Source organism: Equus asinus, chromosome 16 (assembly GCF_041296235.1).
Source record: "Equus asinus isolate D_3611 breed Donkey chromosome 16, EquAss-T2T_v2, whole genome shotgun sequence".
NCBI lineage: Eukaryota > Metazoa > Chordata > Mammalia > Perissodactyla > Equidae > Equus > Equus asinus.
Window position 1 is genome coordinate 8074858 of NC_091805.1, and position 23788 is coordinate 8098645.

At 37.4% G+C, this 23788-nt stretch overlaps 1 protein-coding gene across 4 annotated transcripts in view; it reads left to right on the forward strand.

The window, feature by feature from the left end:
- LRRC7 (leucine rich repeat containing 7) overlaps positions 1-23788 on the forward strand; it is a 499243-nt gene that overhangs the window by 318398 nt on the left and 157057 nt on the right. For all 4 annotated transcript variants that reach the window (XM_044749558.2, XM_070486576.1, XM_044749553.2 and 1 more), the window contains exon 8: positions 11052-11115. In XM_044749558.2, the coding sequence (XP_044605493.2) occupies positions 11052-11115 (64 nt within the window). The remainder of the gene's footprint in view (positions 1-11051; positions 11116-23788) is intronic.

The window sequence follows — 23788 nt, forward strand, 5'->3', positions numbered from 1 at the left end:
ATGCTCAAGTCCTAGCTGCAAAGGAGGTTTGCCTAGTGACTGTTCAGCATTTCTAGTCTCTGATGCAGGGAAGGTACTCCTGCTGAGGAAGAAAAGGGGAGGAAATGACAGTTCCCTGGAAAACTAGCCATGGCTACCCTGGCAGATTCCTTTCAAAGGCCTTTATCCTCTAAAGTTCAAATTCTCTGACATCTTAGTCACAGAGCTGCATCTGTATTACACACCAGTTAGAGTATCAACAATCTGAGGTTAGATCTACTCAAAAGTGCATGAATTAATATTTAGAAAGCTCAGTGTAACAAGTAATAAGTTTTTGTATCAAGTATAGCTGGGCAGTAATGAGCCTGTGGTGTGAATGTGAGCATATCTGTTAAAGGAATTTCTTAGGAAAGGGACATGTTGTTGCTGTCTCCTGCTCGGTTATCTCCAGGAATTACAGAATGGCTTAACTCTGCCTAAGTATTTTTCAGTAGTATTCAGAATCTCTTCATGAGGATAGAATAGAAGTTGCAATAGTCCAGTGAAAATGAGCATCTGATTATTTTTCTTATATTATGTTTCTTATAACCTTTTGATTGGGCTGCTGCAGTGCAAGCTAGGAGCTTCCGTTTCTGCAGTGTAGCCATCCGCAGAGATAATTGTCGTAGTTCATGCTTATGTGGCACCTTTTCCCCCACAAAAAGCTCAAAAAGTCTTCAAAGTACTGTTATATCTTTGCCACATCATTGTGAGTTAGGAATGCACAATAATTTGGGGCCAGTGGGAAATTCATGTATAGAGTGAATGAACAATTGGTTCTGGTTTTAAACCCAAGAAGACTAGAGAGAGAGATGAAATTCAGGCTTCTCCTCAATATAATTAAACCTTTCATTAGAAGGAGTAGAGCATAATTTGTCTTTTAACCAGTTACTGTTCTTAAGGTTCAATTTTACACTTTAATCTATGTCATTTAATGACTATACCTTACTATATAAACTAAAGATACTCTTGAAAGGTTATTTGTGAATTTGTTTCTTCGTACAGAATCTGTTTTTCACATTTTATGTGAAATTAAAGATAGGTAATTATAGGAAAGAAAATTTTTCCCATAAGACATCACAAAATCAGCTTAAACTTTTAAATGTTGAATATTTAAAAGGAAAAAATATTTCCTAAGGAAATACTCAAAATATATGACAGCTTGATGTAAGTTATGTATTTTAAATGTTTATTCTAGTTTAAAGACTACAAGGAGGAACATCTTAATTGAGAAGCATCAACAAACTGATCTAAAAAATTGTCTTTCAATATTCTTTGATGAAATAATAGGTGTTTAGTTTGGTTACATATCTTTCTGGAAGATGCCAAGAAGTCAGTTTAGCTTTTTGGTGTTGTTGTTCCTAGGGGAAATTGAATTGAAATGATGGAGAGTACATAAATATCGTAGCTGTGACATTGGTTTAAGATATAGTAATAATCAAGGGAGAATGTTTGTATAAAACATTTGATCATAGAAATTACGTTATATCTGTCATTGGACACTAGATTTTTAATTTTTCCTGGTTTTTAAAGGTAATAAGTTTATGTTTCTTCGAAATGAGGTATGCCAGTTGTTGCATTTTTAAGTAATGTCAATTCCTGGGCTTTCTTGTCTTTAGTACCTGTGTTGTAAGGAATGATTTATTTCAAAAAATTTATAATAAAAGATTCATTTGAACACAGACTATAAGCAAAGGAAGAACATGATAATGTGGTAAAATTGGTAGGTCTAAATTATAAAATGCAAATATCCATTGAACATAGGACACAGTTAAGTAAAGTGAAAAAATAGTTTGTTCTTTCTCTAAGTTTCAGTAAGAGAGAAACATCAGATGGTAACAACTGAGGGGAGTTTTCCTCTCCTTGTGCCATGAATAGCACTAATGAGAGAGTGTTTGAGCACGTTTGAAAGACAAGTTAAAAGCTGGGATGCATAAGCCCATGCCAAAAATTTGCAGAATCCTGCAAGAGTCAGCAAACCCAAGTTACTGCACTGGGAATTTATGGAGAAGCAACAGTGCTGCCAACTTCGTGTGGCTGTAGAGGTAACTGTCCATTTAAATAAATAAAACTTCTGCATCTGATTGTATAATTTTGTCAAAGTGACAGATGCACCAAGATATTGCATTATTTTTCTGTCATTGCTCCAACTGGAACCTTTTTCTAGATTTGTAATTGGATAAATGCCATAAAGTAATGGCATGCTAGGAAGGACTTAATTTTCATAAATACAATCAAATGACAGTATTAAGAACAAATGTACCTGGATTCCAGTAACATATACCCTAAGAAATGAGAATTTCAGATAGTACATAAATATAAATAATCTAGTGGCAATCACCTGATAATAAATATTCTCAGTCCTTAATTTATCTGTCATATCTGGATTCAAGTGTTTGAAAACTTAAATATTCTTGGGGGCCAGGTTTATATCATAAACCCATAGAGCCATCTAGATGTAAGATTTTAGGGACTGATGTAGACCAGGGATTGGAAAACTATGGCTTATGGTCCACTGTTTTTGTAAATAAAGGTTTATTGGAACACAGCCATGTCTATTTGTTAGCATATCATCTATGGCTACTTTTGCACTACAGTGGCAGAATTGAGTAGTTGAGACAGAGATCGTGTGGACCACAGAGCCCTAAACACTTTCTATCTATCCCTTTACAGAAAGTGTACTGGCCTCTGGCATAGTCTATAGTGAGCTATAGAGCAGATACTTGTCATGAATTCCTTCCATATTTAAGCAATGGTCAAGCGAAACCATTCAGGCCAGATTTAGATGATTAGCCAGTGCTGGGAAAAGAGATGATCTTATGTCAGCCTTGTCACTGACTTTCTGTGTGACCTTGAGCAAGTCACCAATTCTCCACTAGTAAGAAGCAAGCAATTCCCTTTACTGAGGTTGCAGTGCGTGAGGCCAAATGGCAAGATCAATGTGGTCTTAAAGGGGAATGTAAAAGTCGAGCCAGGGAACCACATCCAAAGCAGTCATAAATGCAAGCAGAGGCTGAAGTGAGTATTGGGAACTGAGGTGCAGAGCCTGGCAGGCCAGAGTTTCAAGCAGACAAATGAGGATGATCTGATCTAATGTAAATACTCGTAATAGAATACTTAGCTACACCTAGACCTTTGCTTTCATGGCCTAAGTACATCCATGCTTCCATGGACTGGGGGGGACAAGAACTCCATTTCGTCACCTGCGAAAAGTTCTTCAGAGTGTTCTCCTAGTCTAAGAAATGTCCTATAAGGAAGAAAAGCAAAATGTTTTTAGTTACATAAACAGGAAATAGTCTAAACTATTTCCATCTGTTAGAGAATCACAATGAACATTTGTGTATTTTATCTGAGAAGTCCTGCCAAGAAGAAACCTATTTAACATTTTTTTAAGCAAGATTTTCCAAAATCTACTGGCCATCTGAAATTTTTTTAAATCATGCAACACCTGTAAGTCCTTCGGAAAACTTTAGGAAACTCTGGCCTAGATAACCTCTTAAGTTATTTCCAACTCTGAAATCTGTCTCTAGGTATTTTAACAGCTAACTCTTAAAGAGCACTTACCATTTGTCAGGCACCATTTATGTGCTTTACCTGTATTGGCTGTTTTAATCATCCAAATAACTCTATGATGTAAGGATTCTTATTATCATCCCCATGTTACAGATGAGAAAACTGGGGTGCACAGATGTTCTTTAACTGGTTTAATGTCAAACGGCTAGTGAGTGGTAGAATTGGGATTCACACCCAGGTGGTCTGAATATGCCCTTAACGACTCTACATTCGTAGTTTTGTTGCTATATTTCAGATATCCGAAGAAGTAAAAAATTTACCTAAATATTTCACCTAATATTTCTTTTGTTATTTGAATTTTTTAAAAACCTATTATTGGAAATGTCAGGAAGTCAACTTAACACAAGATTTAGATATCCAGGGACTGGCGAGCCTCAGCCTTATCTGCCTTTATCGTCATGCACAGTCCACAATAAGTAAGCTAATGTATGTTCATTACAGTATTCATTAAAACAGGCCTATCAGGACATCTCCTTGGCAGCTGTTAATTAATTGTAGCTGCTTCCTTGGCAACTGTTAATTAATTGTAGATGCCTGATAAAAATTGAGAAGTTTGTCTTTGTAAATATTCTAGAATTCACACTTCTCATTGGTAAAGAATCATTCATTCATGCACGTATGAATATCTTCGTTAAACAAGCACTGATTGAGAAGCTATTTATAAGATTGACAAGTTACTTGCTCTCATGAAGCATCAGTCTAGTAGGGCAGAAATAATTAGCAAACAAACAAAATATATTTTAATTTTTCAGTGTCAAATATTTAATGAAATAAATAAAAATATTAAATTAAATATTTCAATGGTAAGTATTAAGAAGAGAATGAAACAGTAATATATGAAGTGAAGATGGGAACGAGACTTTGTTTTGGGCAGTGGGGATATGAAGAGGAGACATAAGAGCTGAGTTGAGGAAAAGGAGCCAGCTCCGAGAAGATTTACGGAAAGAACATTATAGGAGGAGAAACAGCAAGGATAAAAGTAACAATCATAGAAATTTTACACATTTCTACAATTTTTACATGTGAATATAACCATAAGTTGGTAAACATCATTAAATACAAGCAAATTTCATTAGAACTTGTTCCTTTGTATAACTAGGTGAACTTACAAATGAATCTAAATGATCAGCAAGATGAAGATCAAATTACCAGCATTACTGATGAAGAATGTGGCCCAAACTTGTGCCCAAGTCCTGATATCGGCTCCCTGACCTCTGGTGGTGATCATAGCTTAAAGGCTAGCCATTTGTAAGGGGAATTCACACTAGTTGGATTCCCATGTAGGGACGGAGAGATGGGCCTCAGACCCACATGTGTTTACTGTAAAGAGTGAGGAGCAGAGGCAAGTGAGCGCATCCCTCAAGCAGGCTGGCTCAAATTGCGTAAGGACAGGCCACATGGGAACCCGCCAAATAGAGTGAGGAGGTAAACAAATGGAAGAAGATGCTCACCCTCCAACTAAACAGTAAAGAGAGGAGATAAAGGCCTGAAGTATTCCTCTAGCACAGTAGATCTCAACTAGAGGCAATTTTGTCCCCAACCCCAACCCAGGAGACATTTGACAATGTCTGGAGACATTTTGGTTGTGAAAACTGCAGAGTGCTACTGATATCTGGTGGGTAGAGGCCTTGGATGCTGACAAACATCCTGCAGTGCACAAGATAGCTGCATCCCAGAAGTCCCCTTATCCAGCCATGAGGGTAGGGCAATAAACTCTAATGGGAATTTTTAGAGTTTCTTCACTTTTACATCCTTTAAAGATATGTGTTAGCATTGTGGATTTAAGCTACAGTCTCAGAAAAAACCTCAGCTTCAGATGTACTTTTTTAGTATTTTCATTGTTTCTTGTCACATGTGCAAATATATGTGATTCATTTGAAAGGTTCTCCAAAACCCAGCTCAGATGTCACCTCTTCTTAAAGTTTCCCGTAATCACTGAACTGTTAGGTGTTCCTTCTTCTGTGCTCCTCTGGCAATCTATACATGTTTTCCTCCTAGCGCTTATCACCCTGTGAAGTAATTATTCATTTAAAAGTCATTCCATTTAGAAAATAAGTCTTTCCGGGTAGAGACTGTGTAGGATGTGCTAAACATCCTACAAGGCACACAATAAGCCCCTATGAAAAAGAATTAACAGGTCCAAACATGCCAATAGTGCCAAAATTAAGAAAGCCTACTTCCCAGAAATCTTTGTAGCTCCAGTGCCCACACAGTGCCCGCCATAAGAAGCCATAAGAAGTGAATGAATGAATGCTCACAAAGAACACTAGTAACATAAAAATACCATGAATTCTATTTTATTTTTCTGACAAAGTCTTACTTGTTTGTATCCTGATGAAATTAAAAACCTCTTACATAGGTTCATCTAAAAGGAACTTTTTTTGGACAATCTGGCAGAATGATTATAGTTTAGCCCTAGCACATGAACAGGAAAAGCAATAGGCTGCATTCCAGACTGTCTAAAATCTTATAGTAATGACAGTCAATTTGAAAGGTGTAAAATGTAAGAAATGATATTGAATGGCATATTCAAAAAGTAGAAATAAGAATACAATTTTTTAAAGATATGTAAGAAATCATATTGGAACCATAATTCCCAAAACAGAAGTAAAACTTTAAGGATGGAATGAAAATTTGGTGACAGTAATTAAACATTGATGGAAACTAGGATCATAAAAATGAAAAGTGATAAAATTAAAATAGAAGACAACATATTTTGACATTTTGATTGATATTTTAACAGTACTTAAATAAGCTTCAGGAAATAGTTTAGAAAACCTCATAGGAAAGCTTTTTTTGTTGTTGTTCAGGAACAAGCAAAAGGAAAAATGTCCATTCAAATGAATGGCAAAGGAATGATAGGAAGCTGTGTTATAAATTTAAGATATCAATTTATGAATTTATGAACCAAATGTTTCAAAAGCAGTAGCCTAAGACCAGGATGGGAAAAGAAAAAGGCTTAGAGGTGACATAGAGATTATCTATTCCACCAAAAAGAATCAAAGTTAAACTACACTAATAGAAACAAAAGAAATGGTTTCTTTATACATTGTCTTGGTCAGCCCACATCTAAAGAATAGTGTTCAATTCTGAGTGCGCCATGGCCCTCAGAGATGGGAAATGTTTCAGGTTCTGTGGTCCATATGGTCTCCGTCTCATTACTCAATTCTGTCATTGCAGTGGAAAACAGCCATAGGTAATATGTTAACAAATGGGCATGACTGTGTTCCAATAAAGCTTTATTTACAAAAACAAGGGTGCCAGATTTGGATCTGGCCATTTGGAAGAGAAGCATTGATAAAGATGATCAGGGTGTTTAGGGAGTCTGAAAACGTTGTCACACAAAGGATTATATAAGAGGTTATTAACATTTAGCCAACAAAAAAGGTAAATCACATAACTAGTAAACTTTGCTCTAGGACACTCAAGTACAAGATATCATTTATTTCTTTATTTAACAAAATTAATTTTGTCTTGGTCTTCAACCACTATGGCTAGAAAAAAAATCTATTTCAGGTTTATATGATACCCTTTTGGGGGGTTAGTGAGAACTGCAGAGTTCATAGAATCCAGGAAATTGTGGAAAGTCTTCTGGTCTTCAGTTCATGGTGATTCTCACTAGAATATTTTTTTTGCCTAAGGCTACGCAAGTCAAATGCCAGTGGCTCTGCTACTCCTGTGGTCATTTCTCATTCACTTGCCATGTTTGGTCACTTGGTCCTTCCTCTTGGCTCCCCAAGCTATGGTGTTCATTGTTTGTTGGGCATGTGCTGGGAACAAAGTTTGAGAGAATCTGCCACTCCTCAATATTCCCCGGTTCAGAGGAAAATCTAATTCTCTCTTCATGGGGCCCAACCACTGACACCCCTTTCCCTAGAAGCATCTATTCAGTCATATAGATTTGGCAAAAGACAAGGCAGATGTTCTCCTTACAATTCTTACCAAGGTTTCATAACCATCTTTGGTCTGTGGTGCTCCCACACAAACCCTCCTGGGAGCCTTGAAACATACTTTAAGGTCTGGGGAAAGGAGGCATATACATATGAAAAACTAACAATTCAAGAAAGTAAGTGGTGAATGCCAAGTAAATCATGGAAAGAAGTTAAATGGTGTATGAGTTAAAAAGGAGAGAGAATTTTCAGATGGAATAGACAAGAAACATCACTTATTTATTTTTCAGATCTCTATTTCCAGTCAAGACCTTTTACCTGAACTCTAGACACACACACATTTTCTCCTAGTATGAGTCTCTCACAGTCACCTCAAAGTCACTATAGTAGTTAAAATAGAATTCACTCCATCCAACCTATCTTCACCTTAGATTTATTCCATTCCAATATTCCTACACTGCTACTCAATCCAGAAACTATCTTTAATACTTTCCTCTCCTTTCCCTCCCACATCCAATCAATCATCATCATTACCAAGTTGTGTCTTCACCAATGCATCTCTCATAATATCCACCATATCATCCATACTGCCATTGTCTTATTTCTGGCCCCAATTATATCCCATATGGATTTCAGGACAGTCTTTTCTTTGGCCTCTTGGCTAGCACATCCTCTCCCCATTTCCTACACCATTCCAAACTGCCAAAGTGCGCTTTCTAAAATACAAATCTGACATATTTTTCCTATCTAAATCTTAAAGGTTCCGTTGATTTCAAACTCAAACTCCTTGGCTTGACGTGGATGATCTGGCCCTAGCCTACAGATTATTTCTTATTTCTTACTATTTTCCTTATTTCTTACTGTTCTTACTAACCTGCAGTTCCTTGAATGGGCCATGATATCTTTCAACTCACCCCTTTGACATTTCCTCCCAAAGAATCCATCTCTTCTAATTCTGTAGCCTGAGCAACTACTCAAAACCAAAGTAAAGTAACAGTAGGGCCTCCTGTTTTTTACTCCCACTTCTCAAGGCTGAAAAAGTACATCTCCTCTGTGCTCTTAGAAACCTACATATATATTTTCTATGGCATTTACTCTATTGGGTAACCTGATAACCCTAAAACTGGAGAGAGATGAGGAAATCAATGTATTTGTGTTATTGAATAAATAGTACTGAGAAATGTACAGGTAAAGTCATATTGAATGGAAAAAAGATCTTTAGCAAAGGCTTAAAACAGAAAGCTGATCTTCTCAAAGTCACCACTAATCTCCAGGTTGTTAAATCAAGTGGTCAGTTCTCAGATCTATTGGCAGTTTTTGTCACAATCTGTCATTTCCTTCACCTTAAAACACCTTTTCACTTGGTTTCTGGGACTCCACACTCTTCTGGTTTTCCGCCTATGTCCCTAGTCACTTCTCTAGCTTGTTCTTTGGCTTGTTGTCATGCTCTTTTAAACTTATTATCTTCTCATCTACACTCACTCCCTTGATAACTTCATACTCTCGAAACTTGTTGCCACCTCTATGCTGACCATGCTCAAGTTCTCTCTCTTGCGTGGACTTCTTCCCTGAACTCCAGACTTGTGTGTATAACTGCCTGCTTGACATCTGAGTTGACTTTAAAATGGAAATTTCAAATTTAATATTTCTTTTTTCTGTCAACCGTAAGAGGTATAATTGACAAATAAAATTGTAGGATACTTAAAGTGTACATAGTGATGATTTAATATATGTATACATTGTGAAAGGCTTCTTTCCATCTCGTTAATTAACACATCCATCAACTCAGGTATTTATCTCTTTGGTGGGGTGGCAGAGGTGAGAACATTTAAAATCAAACCTCTGATCAACCCCACCCTGCCCCACCCTGTCTTCTCCATCAGTCAGTTGCAACTTTATCCTTGTAGTTGCTCAGACCAAAACACACTTTGTCACATTTGACTCTCCTTTCTCCTCCCCACAGCCACTTCAGCAACAAAACATTCAGTTCTAATCTTAAATACATCCAAAATCCAACCGCTTCTCACCACCTCCACTACCACCACCCTGCTCCAAACCCCCATCATTTCTCATTTGGCTTATTCCATTAGCCTCATGCCTGATCTCTTGGTTTCTACCGTTGTTCTCCTCAGTCTGTTTACAAGCCTGCAATGAAAGATGTCCTTTTAGAATAAGTCACTTCAGTCGTACCCTTCATCACAGCCTTTCAGTGACCCTCCATCTTGCTCAGAATCAAAGGCAAAGTCTCTACATTGGGCTATAAGACCCATATTATCTAACTCCCCATTATCATCGTGTTACTCCCCTCTCCCTCACTCTGCTTCAGCCACACCGGTAACCCAGGATGTCTGCAAGCAAGCCACATGTCCTTGCTTTAGAATCTGTGCACTAGCATGCTCCTTCATTTCCTTTAAGCCTTTGCTCAAATTTCATCTTCTCGGTAACACCTTTCCTGATCACCCTATTAAAAATTGCAGTTATGTTATATGAATTCTTCCTATCTTCCTCTTCTGTTTAGGTTTTCTCCATAGTGCTTATAACCTTTAGTGTATTATTTTATTTTACTTAATTATTTTATTTATTGTAATTCTCTTCCCTACTGGAATGTAAAGTCCTTTTGAGCAGGAATTTTTGTTACTTTTATTCAATGCTATACCCCAGACTCCAGAAGATTGTCTAACACATAATAATCTTCCAATAACAGTTGCTGAGTTAAAGAAAGAGTACAAATGTTTTGCATGTCTGAGTGCCTGACAGTGTCTGGATTACAGAAGTATTTCATTTACTGCTCATAAAAGCCCTATAAGAGAATTACTACAACCATTTGAAAGATGAAGGAACTAAAATTTCTAAGATTTGAGTCAATAATGCCTCCAAAATTTCGTTTAGTCAAGACTTGAGGACAGCATTCTGGTCAGTGGGGAAATGAAAAACTTGAAACTCAGAAAAACACTATCTTTTCTTATGTTGTATGTTATACTTAAGAATGGCTTGATAAATGCAGAGGGCACATGGGATGGGCTAGGGTACCTCTACCTCTTCTCCAAGGGTTTACAGCTGCTCAGAGCTACAGCAGCACTCAAGCCAATACGTCTAGGAGACAATGAGTACAATAGTTTGTCTGTAACAGAAGTTCACTTAGGGAAGTAGAAAATGATAAGATTGATGATGACATTGTGGCCATATTGTGGGATTTTAGAATGCTTTACTAAGAATTTGGTTCATCCACTGGTTCCCAAACCTGAGGTGATTCTTAAAAATATAGATTTGAAGCCCCACCCTGCACCTCCTTCTGGTATAGATATTTAACAAGCTTCCCAGGTTTTCATTAAGCAGCCAGCCTTGTACTCCAACCATAGACTGGCATTTGGGAACATGGTAAGCTACTACAGGTGTTCAGGTGGCAGTGTGCATGCATTACCGTATATTTGCAGTTTAATTCTTGATGAAAAATACCCTCATTTCTCTGCATTATACACCCAGGTAAAGCTGACGGGGGTGGGTGGAATGTCTTCTGGAACAATGTGTCATACACTGCCTCACAATAGTATTTTTCTCCATCTGTTATAGGTCGATGCACAAACTGGCCCAGTTGGAAAGACTTGACCTAGGCAATAATGAGTTCAGTGAGCTGGTAAGCAAATGCATTTTCTAAACTTGATAATTACACCGCAGGAGATTATTTCTTTTGTTCTGTCTTTATAACCCCAGGTAGTACATCATCAGGTGCACATTTGCATTTGCTAAATATAAAAACAAAATAAGATTTGGAAATTAAAGTGATTGGCTATATAGTAAACCACAGAGAACTAAATAATATTAAGATTCACTAAAAAAAAAAAAGATTCATGCAAATTGAGAGTTTTGAGCACCAACTGTGTGGCAGGCACCATGTTCAATGTGTTACGTATGTTATCTCATTTAATCCTGATTTGACATGTTGCCATGTGAACTGGAAATTAGCTCAAAGTGCTCGCCGATTTGCATAGTTTTTATGTGGTTGAACAGGAATTCAGCCATGACTTGATTAAGTCAGAGTCCACACCTTGAAGACTTCTACTTTGGAAGCTGCTTAGTCATGCAGCCGGAGAGGAGTGGCCATGGCCTTTTATTTCTAATTGTATTGAAAGTGTCTTTTGAGTGAACTCGTATTCCAACCTCACTGCCAGCAGTTGGCAGAATTCTGACTGCTCCTTTCAGGCTTAAGTTTTCTGTAAAATTTGCCTGAAGATCAAAGTCTCAAATGAAAATTAGAAAGCAAATACTCCTTTACAAGCAGACTCAGCTTTCTTTATTCAGAAGTCTTCCACTTGAACATCTTCAAATTTCAAAAATCCAATTCATCTAAAATGTATTTTAACTATTTTTAAATTAAAACATGTAAGTGAGTAATCAGCTTTTCTCTCTCAGCTATATTGCTGGCTCTGTGACCTTGTGCAAATTACTTAACCTCTCTCAGCCTCATTTTCCTTTTCTATAAAGTGGAGATTGTGATTCCTCCCTCACAGGGCTTGCATGAGAATTCAGTGAGATAATGCATGTACAGGACTTGGAAAAAAGTGACTCTCAGGGAATGCCATTGTACACAGGTGACAGAGTATAATTCACACTACATCTTGAATGTGCAAAGAAAATTAACTTGTTTTACTTTGGCCATAACTAATCTGGTCATTATCTCTGCCTCTATCAGTTGTTTATTGAGGGTAAAAACTGACTTTTATTCTTCTGTGATTAAAAGTTTAGTTTGATGTTAAAAGTTACATGGTCCCTTTGGGTTGTGTTCATCTTCCTTGCATAAAAATTCCCTGTGTCTCATGTATCCTCGCATCTCCCCTACTTCTCCCCTTAAAATGGAATTTGAGTATGTGCAAAGGAGCTACATGTCTTTCTGACATGAGGGAAAGGGACTCCCTGGCCTCAAGCTGGTTTTCAGAAGTGGGCTGGGAGCACGTGCTGGGCTCTGGGCTGTGTCTGAAGCTGATATTGCCTCCTGTGTTAAATCTGTGGTTCTGAACCCATAGTCAGTTCTTTGGGCTCAGGCAATACTCCCTGGCTCCACTGGCCATCTCCCTCTTGCTAGCATTGCCACCACTCAGCTATCGTTGTGTGTACATGCATCAGTCTCTGCCCTGTCTTCTCTCCAGCACCAGGCTTGGCAGTCCATCCCTGGTTTCTGTGTAAAGGAACCTCACCAGCCATAACCCCAATAGCGGCCCCATAGCCAGTCTATAGACTTTGAGAGTCCACATAAATTACAAACTGAGAAAGGTCCAGAAAAATGAACTTCAGAGCCTCCCTCTGCCTTCTACATCGCATGGCCAAGCTTGCTTTGCTTTGGATGCTCCCAACCTTGTTAGAGGGTAACTTACAAGGTGGCCTCAGCACAGATGTTAGGGCAAGAGGGCCCAGTACATAGTCTAATGAACCTCTGGTGTTTTTAAAGGAGGTATATTTATTCATGTAAGTAGAGAGATTGGTAAGGGTGCTGAGTAACAGTGGCAAAACTAGTTTATACTGGTTGTTTTAAAATTAGTTGTTGAGAAGCCAGGATCTACCCATCTTCCATGAAGAGATGTAGCTTGTCCTAGAACATTGACAGTAGATTCAGACAACTGAGGTTTGCCTCTCAACTCCATCCCTCGTTAGCTGGGCACTTTGGGTCTGCAGCTCATGCTCTAGCTTCAGCTCCCTTTTCAATAAAATAAGGATATCAATCCCATCTATCTCATAGGCTTTTTGAGAGAATTTCATGCAAGTGATCTATGTTATATAATATATGTCTCAGTGACTTTCAATTCTGTCAAGTATATCATCTTGCAAGCCTTTTATATGGATGGTTTCTGAATCAATATTTTGCTGTAAATATTTGGATCAACAAAGATAAATAGAGTGTGTTTATTTTTTGAAAATAGACTTAAGTAAAGTAAATTTAAAATACATGTATTTTAACAATGCTTTGTGATGTCTAAGAAATCATCATCTGAGCAGAAGCATTTTTTGCTTTTGAACTCCCAGTATTCCATGCTAGTCACAAAATAAGTCTCTCTAATTTTTCTTTTCTTTTTTTTTTTTTTTTTTTTTGCATTTAACCTAGAACCCTGTATTTGATAGTAGTCAGTTATTTGGTAAGGTGCCACAGGGGGAGTAGTATAATTATGGAACTTCACATTTCTAATGTTATTTACTTTTAATCAAATGTCTGGCTTTCATTAGTCATATGTGTGGGACTAGCTGTTGTTTCTCTGATGGTAAAAACTTTTAATAAGAAAATAAGAGAATTTGCTCTGATGAGAGGCCTCTAGAAACAATGTCAAATGGAGGACAGAGGATTAAATTCCATTCTGTAGCTATATATTGACACCTCGGTGATTACTGTTAGATGATTCATTTTGCATGATGTGGTAACGAGACAGATGTGGAGAGAAGATGACAATAGTAAAAAAAAATCTTAGAATGTGGAAGCCTAATGAAGAGAACGGAAATTTACTTGCTTGAGAAGCAATGCAAATATCCCAAATGAGATTTGAAGTAGAAATATCTGCTTATGGATGTCTTTGTGATCATGAAAAATTCTAAACAAAAGGAATTATCTTATGTTTCTAACAGCAGTAACCACCAGAAGATGCTGGGCAAAGTTCTGGGACTATGATAGATTCCTAAAGCTTTTCTGTAAATTGTTTCTTTCATGGCTTTTTTTGTCAATATAAAATTAAGAAATGTTCATTTAAAAAAAATTAGAAAGTTAAAAGAAGTGTATCATGGATGATAGTAAAAGTCATCCATACTCTCACCCCCTTATGTAACTGTTGTTAATATCTTTTGGTATGCTCTTCCTCCCCTCCTTTGTTTTCTTATTATGAGGCCAAATGAATATTATTTGGGGCCAGGTCAGAGATGGGATACTGTTAGGTTGATGTGTGGATTTGGATGACCTCAATCAAAAATTCTCTGTTCCCTCTGGGTGGAATAGCCTCCTAACTGTCACAGAATAATCAGGAATGTCCCAATGTCATAGGATGGTCAAGGACACTAAAACAGATTCAGTGATTGTCATGGGGCCTAGAAGCTGTATGGTAGGTTTATATTTCAGGTATGTATAGCTCTAACCAATGAATGAAGAGTCCCTATTGGTACTGAACTGGTGGAGGAAATAATGAAGCCCCCAAAAGCAAATCACCGAGAATGAGAAGAATACTGGAGAATGAAGCAGATTGAGCAGCAGAGCCCAAAGGAGATGGGATGGGTGGATCCAGAAAAGTGTGAGACCATAGGCGACCATCCCCCTGATCTAACCCCAGCTTCCAGCTTCCTCATTCCCTCCCTCCACCCATTCCTGCCCTGGAAAAGAGGACTGTGGCATAAAAGAAAGTGTCACTTAGAGCCCCCAACACATCTGCTAATAGAAACCTTCATCAAAAGACCAGTCATAAGAAGCAAAATAAGAAAGCTTTTCTGCAAGCCAGCAAGAGAAAATTGCTCCACCAAGAGGAGGCTAACCAGCAGACTGGGAAGTGGTCTGTGTGCGGTTTAGAGTTCAGGAATTCAAAGGAGGCAGGCAGCAGCATGGGTGACAACCCAGTGACAACAAGGTGACAATGGGCAGCAGAAAAGGAAGACAGGGATTACAGTGGTCATGGAAGCAGCATCTCCTGTTACATGGGAGATTCCCTTGTCTTCACCACACCCCCCACCCCGCCCTTCCTCCCCGCTCCCCTCCCACTACCCCCTCCCCCGCCACAAACGGACTCCTAAAAGGGGTAACTGGGGAGGAGGACCCCAAGAAAGGCCCAGTTTCCTGATCTGCAATTCAAGCAGGAGGGAGATCCAAGAAATGAGGTTTGAAATTTTACTGTAACTATGACATAAAATATGCTGTTTATATGTGTCTATGTAGAGGTATTTCTATTTACAAAATTGGAATTGTAGTGTGCATTCCATTTTGCATTAATGCATGATTAGCAAATTCAAATAGATTCTTTACAGACGTTGTAAGTTATAAGCTTTCTCTGCAGCTGAATTAAGAAGACTATCAAATAATAGCTACAAAGTAAATAGTGAGTTAAAGCTTGAATTTAAGAAAAAACAAAATTAAAGAGACTTGAAATTTTATTATATCAAATTTGAAAATATATAAAATAATATGTGGAATATATGTTTAAGTTACAAAGCATACCAAAACGTATCCCTGTGAACCCACCACCGTACCCTTGTGAACTAGAACCTTGCCCGTGCTCACAGCCCCCTGTAGGCTCTGACCTAACTCTGCCTGATTCCATCACAGCGGTAACAGCAATCCTGAATTTTGTTTAACATTTCCTACATTTGTTTGTATCTCTAAAACATTATGTCATTTCACTTTGCTTGTTCTCAAGCTTTCTAAAAATATGACTATACCACAACTTATTTATCGTTTCTTTTCTTCATGGATAGGCATTTTTGTCTGGTTTTTTATTGCATTGCTGCTATGAATATTCCTATAAGTGCACATGTGCGAGAGTTCATCTAAGGCATATATTTAGAAGGAGAATTTCCTGGTCATAAGTTGCACACATATTCAACTCAAAAAGTATTTTTTTTTCAGTTATTAACCAGCAATATGTAAGAGTTTCCATGCTTCACATCTTAATCTACACTTGATACTGTCAGATTTCTTATTTTTTCCAGTATAATATAGGCTGTAAAATGGCATGTCATTATGATCTTAATTTGCATATCCCTGATTTCTAATGTCAATGACAATTTTTCCGTGTTGTAGCAAACATTGTTTCCTCTTCTGTGAAATGCTTGGTTAGGTATTTTTGCCCATTTTTCTATTGATTGTCTTTTTTTTGTAAATTTACAGGGATCTTTTATATATATTGTCATTAAGATTGTTCTTTGCTACTAGTTTGGAAAGGTACTCTTTACTAGGTTTAGAACATACCTTCCTATTTCTAAGAAAATTTATCGTGAAGAGATGCCAAACTCTGTAAAATGCTTTTTCTGCACTTATTGAGTGCATTTTTCCCTCTTTAATCTGTTAATGCTGGGAATTACGTAGAGTTTCTAATGTAAAACCACCTTTGCATCTCTGAAATAGATTCAACATGATTATCATGACCTTCTACATAAACTATATTCAGTTCAGTCCTGTCTGGGATTTTTTTAAATCTATGCTCGTGCATGAGATTTGTGTACATTACTCTTGTGTACTTTCTCTGTCTGTGGCTTCATGTTTTTCATCACATTTGGAAAATTATCAGTCCTTATCTCCCCACATGTAACCTTTTATCTATATATTTTGTCTCTCCTTCTGGAATTTGGATTAAATATGAATATGAATATGATATCATAAGTGATTTTAAAATGCTATTTTAATTATTTTGCAAGTTTTTTCTGGAAAAGTAGCCAGATAAGGTATAGTTTTAAAATTTTTATGTCATATCCTTAAAGAAAATCTTTCTGCCTCTGTACCTAAAATTATCCAGTATTCATTCTTCAGAATTTGAGGCATGATGATGAGGTCATTTTAAGAATATCTCAATTCTTTGAACTATTTAATGTGGCAGATACTGACAGAGATATTTCTAAATTATAGGCCACTCAAATTCTGCATTAAAGAACAAAAAAATGGATTTTAAAAAACAAAACACCTAAATGACAGCAACAAAAATATTTAAAGAGCAAAAAAGAATTATTTTATGTAATGAAAAACATTTGATTTCTTAAACATAATGAAAAGATGGATTGAATTTAAAAGTTCAAAGAATTCATTAGGAAATGAGTAGTATCATTATAACTGTCTTATATTTGAAATGATATGTCTAGCAGTCTTTATAAAAAGGTTTCAAAAAATTCAGCCATCTATGGACTGGATTAGAGGATTTACATTCTATAAAACTTCTGTATAGAAAAGCTTAAAAAATATTCTGTACTCTACAAACCACCATTTCAAATGCTTTGTAAGGCTACAGATCACAATAAACAAGAATTTCTGATCTCAATATTCAAACTGAATTAGTTTCTGTCGACTTTTCTCACTTTATTTTAGAGTAAAACCAAAATTTCAAATAGGTATATAAAAAATGGAGAGACTCTGAGCAATATAACTGAGAAAAAATGCCAGTAGTTATATAGAATATGTTTGGGCTTTATAAATAATAGGAATGTGTTTTCATAGAAATTTGAAACAGTTGAGCACTTAAACCATTTTAACTTGTAATTTGAATTGATTAGAATTAAATTAAACTCATTCTACTCAAAGTGTAGCAGCCAATGGTTTCACCTCCCTACGTCACCCAAGGTGTGCTCATTTTTAATTACCTAGGATGCGTGTATACCTGAAGCAAGCACTACAGTTTTATATATCTGGTAGTGTCCTTTGTACATAATTATAGTGTAGGTTTGCCACACCAACTAATCAAATTTTGTCCATTATTCTTTGAGTAAAGCTTATAAAAAAGAACAAAATAAACTTCAGTTTCTCATCATATTACTGGCCATCCCATTTTTAGGGAAAAGAGTTGAAACATCCTAATTCTTAATTCTTCTATTTTCTGCATTTGTAAAACTACTGAGTCTGTAGATTATCTATCTACCTATCTATCTATATCACAGACATTGCCAGAGGTTATTATATCAAGAGAAACTTGAGAAATGTAATAACTTGAAAAATTGTTGGAGATACATCAGTTTCTGTATCAGTTAAGGTCCAGCCAGGGGGTAGAAACTCTATCGGTTATTTAACATAGAAAGTTTAATATAAGAGGTATTAATCATGTATTAGAAAACTGAAAGGGCAAAAAGGGGACACTGGAGGATCACAGAGGTAACAACTCTAAGAAGCAGAGTAGGGAAGAAGTGGCAGACGGCAGTAGAAGGAATTATGAAAACTTAAAGCCAAACTCAGGACTCAAAAAGGGGCACCAGCCAGCTGGTGCTGGTGTCTTTGTGAGGACATGATAAGCCTGGTTCTAGTTGTGTGGAAAACCACAAACCTAAAACAGCCACTGTTGCTGAAGGTCACTGGCACTGCAGGGAGAAGTGTTGCTGTTGAGATGCTAAAATAACCAGGAAGTAAACAGAAGGAGCAATTCCCTTCCTTCTCTGGCCTCCCAGTCTCTCTCCAGGATACGCAACTCTCAGTGCCTGATTCAGAGCCACTTGTCAAAAAAAAAAAAAAAACCATTGTTAACCTCAGAATTACAAAGTAGAATATAGAAAATTGGGCCTGCAGTGGAAGGCAACAGCTTAAACATTTAAAATAAAACAAACATTTATGTATTTATTTATTTATTTTTTGAGGAAGACTGGCCCTGAGCTAACATCTGTTTCCATCTTCCTCTCTTTATATGTGGGACTCCTGCCACAGCATGGCTTGACAAGCAGTGCATAGGTCCGCACCTGGGATCCGAACCAGTGAACCCCAGGCTGCCAAAGCAGAATGTGTAAACTTAACCGCTGTGCCACCAGGCTGGCCCCAATAAATGTTTATTTTTGCCTATTCAATTTTGGCATCATTTTCTCCAGAAAACTTTCCCTGCACCGAGTAGAGTACCAGGCTCCCAAATGGCACTTGCTAAATGCTTTTGAATGAATAAATGAAAGATTTGATTTTAAAAGCAAACAGTACACTCAGTTCTCATCATCAGAACCATGCCTATATAAATTGAAAATTTTTTAATTCAAGCTAAACAATAATAGAAGTGGAGGAAATACTTTAATTTATCTAAAAAGCAATCATTCTATATTTAGTTATCCTTTGAGGAATCAATTTCAATTCACTTTGAGACATACTTCCAAATGAATTTCTCCATGAAACTTTAAAGTACAAAATTTGGGACTGTGACCAATAAATAAATAAAACTGTATTTCCTCTAACTCTGGAATTTTAAAGGAATCCTTGGGGAATCATTCAATTAAAATGTATTTTCTGACTGAAAAATTACTGTGGAGGCTTTTCTTCATAGGAGGATCAAGTTGGGGTGCCCACTTTTATAAACGCAACATCTGTTGACCTAAGGCTTTTATAAGCAATCCCCAATGTCATATATAGACATTTAAAAACTCATTTTCTTGCTTTCAAACTTTCCCTTTTCTAGCAATAAGTCATCTTTGCCTCTCTTTTCAAAGAAAGCATTTTTCCCTCATTACCGTTTCTCATTACAGCAATATCATGCCTGGGCACCATGAATGAAATTAATTAGCTCTGTTTGCCTTTCCATAAATGAATTTTTCTAAGAAAGGAATATACCTCAATGTAATCTGGTGCCCTGGTGATTCTCTCAATAGTTTCTACCAGAGAAATTAAATGAAAAAGAAATGCTCCCTGATTGAAACAGGATAAACTATGTTAAATGAGAGTGTAAGTTTATAACCAAGACTTTACAAAGAAAATAGGAATATTGTGCAATCATGGAGTAAACCCAGGAGAATGTTCTTGAGTTGTGACTAGGGATTGTGAATCACCCAAGAACTAACAAAAGCTATATTTAAAGTAATCAAACTTACATCTTCCTCACTGAGATGCTGAAGTGGATGTATTACCTGAAATTGAATGAATGGAAAAACTTTATTTGGTTTCAGGTTTCACAACAAACCAAAACTGAGAGATGGTGAAAATACTAAGAAGAAATACAAAGAAAGGGGGATGGAAAGAGAGAGAGTGTGTGTGTGGAGCGTGTAATTAGAGTGGCCAGGGAATCTTCACGTAGAAGGTGACATTTTAGTAAAAACCTAAAGAAGGTGGGGGCTGGCCCCGTGGCCGAGTGGTTAAGTTCGCGCACTCCGCTGCAGGCGGCCCAGTGTTTCGTTAGTTCGAATCCTGGGTGCGGACATGGCACTGCTCATCAGACCACACTGAGGCAGCATCCCACATGCCACAACTAGAAGAACCCACAACGAAGAATACACAACTATGTACCGGGGGGCTTTGGGGAGAAAAAGGAAAAAATAAAATCTTTAAAAAAAAAAAAACAAACAAGCCTGAAGAAGCTAACTATGCAAATATCTGGGTGAACGATTGTTCTAGACAGAGAGAAGACGGAGTGCAAACACTTGAGATGAGAGCAAGCCTGACGTTCGGATAGCAAGAAGACTGGGATGCTGGAGTAGCATAAACGAGAGAATCCTGTAAGACATTTTGAGGATTTGGGCTTTTATTTTGAGTAAAATGGAAGCCCTTTGGAAGGTTTCAAACAAGTGGAATCCATGTTCTGAGTTACATTAAGTTACATTACATTACATTACATTATGGTACATCAGGTTACAGTATGTTACGTTAATTACGTTACATTTCCAGGATCACTCTGCTGTGCTGAGAATAGATGGAAAGTGGGCAAAGTGGAGTCAGAGACCAGTTAAGAAGTCATTGCAATAAAATGGGCAAGAAATGACAGTGTACTGGATTAGGGTAGTAGCAGTGGAGGTGGTAAGAAGGAGTTGATTTTTGGGTAGATTTTAAAGATATAGCCAGAAGTAGGATCTGAACTTGTAAATTAGGGACACCTCTTTCAAAAAATAACACAAAGTTAGGAATACATAATTATTACAAAAGGGAATGTTACTTAAGCTGAAAAAAGAAACTATGAATTTTAAATTACAAATTAAAATTAATAAAATACCATTTCAAAAAGCTGACGGATGCCATAAATATCATTAAATCCAGGAAAATAATAATAACTCACATCTGTCATGCTCTTTTTTCCCCTGCATTTTGACTTCATGCTCTTTGACAGTCTTTTCACGTGACAAATATTTTGAAATATTTTCTATAGAGATCATGGAAAGATAATCCAGTCTTTCCTCTACCATGGTTTTCATTACTGATAGTTCAGCAAAATTCATTTTAGCTTTACAGTTTTTCATTGGTATGCCTTGTAAAGTTTTAGGATTGTTGTCAAATTTGGGGAAACCTCTGGTTCTATATATTTCAAGTCTTGTGTCTCCCCCTCCACCTGCATTCTTATGGTGTCTGAAACCAAGAGATGTGTTCATGTCCCCATACTTCTTCTATTCCTTCACCTTCGTGTCATGATGGTCAGGGGAGATGGCACGATGGGCAGTCGTATTTATGGAAGCCGTTTCTACACTGGATGACCAGCAACAAGTTAACTATATGCAGACATGAGTGCAAGCTATATAAATATATTCCCTCAAACCTAAGTTAAAGGTATTCCCATGCAGCTTCCTTTTATCCAGCTCCCCAAAATGCCTGTGGTCATTCCTTCACCACATGACATGAGGGAAAATGCAACATAGGGAAAGTCAGGATAGAAATTATAGTTAAAATATCTTGCTTTTACCCAGCATTCCAGACCTGTATTCCTTTCCTCTTCCTGAAGTGTAACCAATGACCACAAACTTAATGGCTTAAAACAATACAAATTTCTTATCTTACAGTTTTGAAGGCCAGAAGTCCTAAAGTCAGGGTGTCAACAGAGCTTTGTTCCTTCTAGAAGCTTCATGGGAGAATCCATTCCTTCCCTTTTCTGGTTTCTAAAGTCTGCCCACATTCTTAGGCTAGTGGCCCCTTTCTCACATCACTTCAGTCTCTGTATCTGTCATTACATCTCCTACTCTGACTCTACTTCCATCATCACATCTCTCTGCCTTCTCTGACCTTCCTGCCTCCCTCTTATAAGGACCTTTGTGATTACATTGGGACCACTCAGATAACCCAGAATAATCTCTCTATCTCAAGATCCTTAAATTAATCATATCTTCAAATTCTTTTTTACCTTGTAAGCTAACATATTCACAGGTTCTGGGGATCAGAACATGGACATCTTTGGAAGTCTATTATTCAGCCTACCATAGTCCAGCCCATCAACTCAAGTGAAAAATATCATCAGCTCAAAAGTCCCAAATTTCATCATCTAAAGCATCTAAATTAGGCATTGGTAAGGTTCTGGGTATAATCCATCCTGGGGCAAAATCCAGTTAATCTGCTTCCAAAACACAATTTTGTGATAGGCATAGGATAACAGTTACAGGCATTCCCATACAGAAAGGGAAAAAAATGGAAGGACAAAGAGTCTACACTCAGAACCAATTTCAAAATCTAACCAGGCAAACTCCATCAGGTTTCCAGGCCTGGGAATAACCTTTGCAGCTCAAGACTTATTGCTCTGTGCCTATGGCTTCACCCTCTGAGTCATCCTTCCTTTTCTAGGAAGGAAAGGAAGTTTTTACAGCTGAGTAGATTTATCAACCTGTTTCCTACCTGTAGAATTTTGAGATTCTGGCAGTCCTCTTTCATTTTATCCTCTCTCTGCCCCTTTCAGTCTATGTTGGCAGTGTTTCTCTTGATAGGCAAGTCTTAAGAGCCTTGTGGGTCTCCCATGTGTGTCTTGAGGATTTCTCCATTGCACAAGAGGTTGCTCCACAGATCTTTCCTGGATAATCTTATCTCTATTCCTGGGTTCTTCTAAGATGTCTGACAGGTTCCATGAGACACGTACCCTCTATGTGAATGAATGAATGAATACTCTGAACTTTTAGTCCTTACTGGTCACTAGCAAAAAGTTGCCTAGACACCTCCTTGACTTTCTTTTCACAGCACATTTTCTTGGCAGTGAATCTCCTAATTTTAGCATCTTTTGCAATAGGGATAGAATGAGAATTTCCCAAATCAAGTTCTGGTTTGTTTTTGTTTAACAGTTCTCTCAATTTATCTCTTTCTTCTTGCATTTTACTATAATCAATGAGTAGAAACCAGGCCACACCTTCAAAACTTTGCTTGGAGGGGCCGGCCCCGTGGCCGAGAGGTTAAGTTCACGTGCTCCGCTACAGTGGCCCAGGGTTTCGCTGGTTCAGATCCTGGGCACAGACATGGCTCCACTCGTCAGGCCACGGTGAGGTGGCTTCCCACGTGCCACAACTAGAAAGACCCACAACTAGAATATACGACTATGTACTGGGGGGATTTGGGGAGAAAAAAGCAGAAAGAAAAATAAAAACTTTGCTTGGAAATCTTTTCAGCTAAATATCAAGTATACCTCTTACAAGTTCTGCTTTCCACATAGTTGTATGACACAACTCAGATATTATATAACAAAGATCCCCTTTCCTCCATTTTCCATGTTGACATGTTCCTCATTTCCTTCTACGCCCTCACTAGTAGTACTTTTAGTGTCCATATTGCTACCCACAGTCTTTTTATGATGATTTCGGTAGTATCTAAGAAAATACAGATTTTCTTCACCATGCTCTTCACTCCATTCTGAGTCCTCCATAGCAGACAGCCATTACCATCCATATTTTTACTAATGCTATGTTAGAGGCAATCTAGGCTTTTTCTATCAAGAATTTTTAGCTAGAATTTTTCT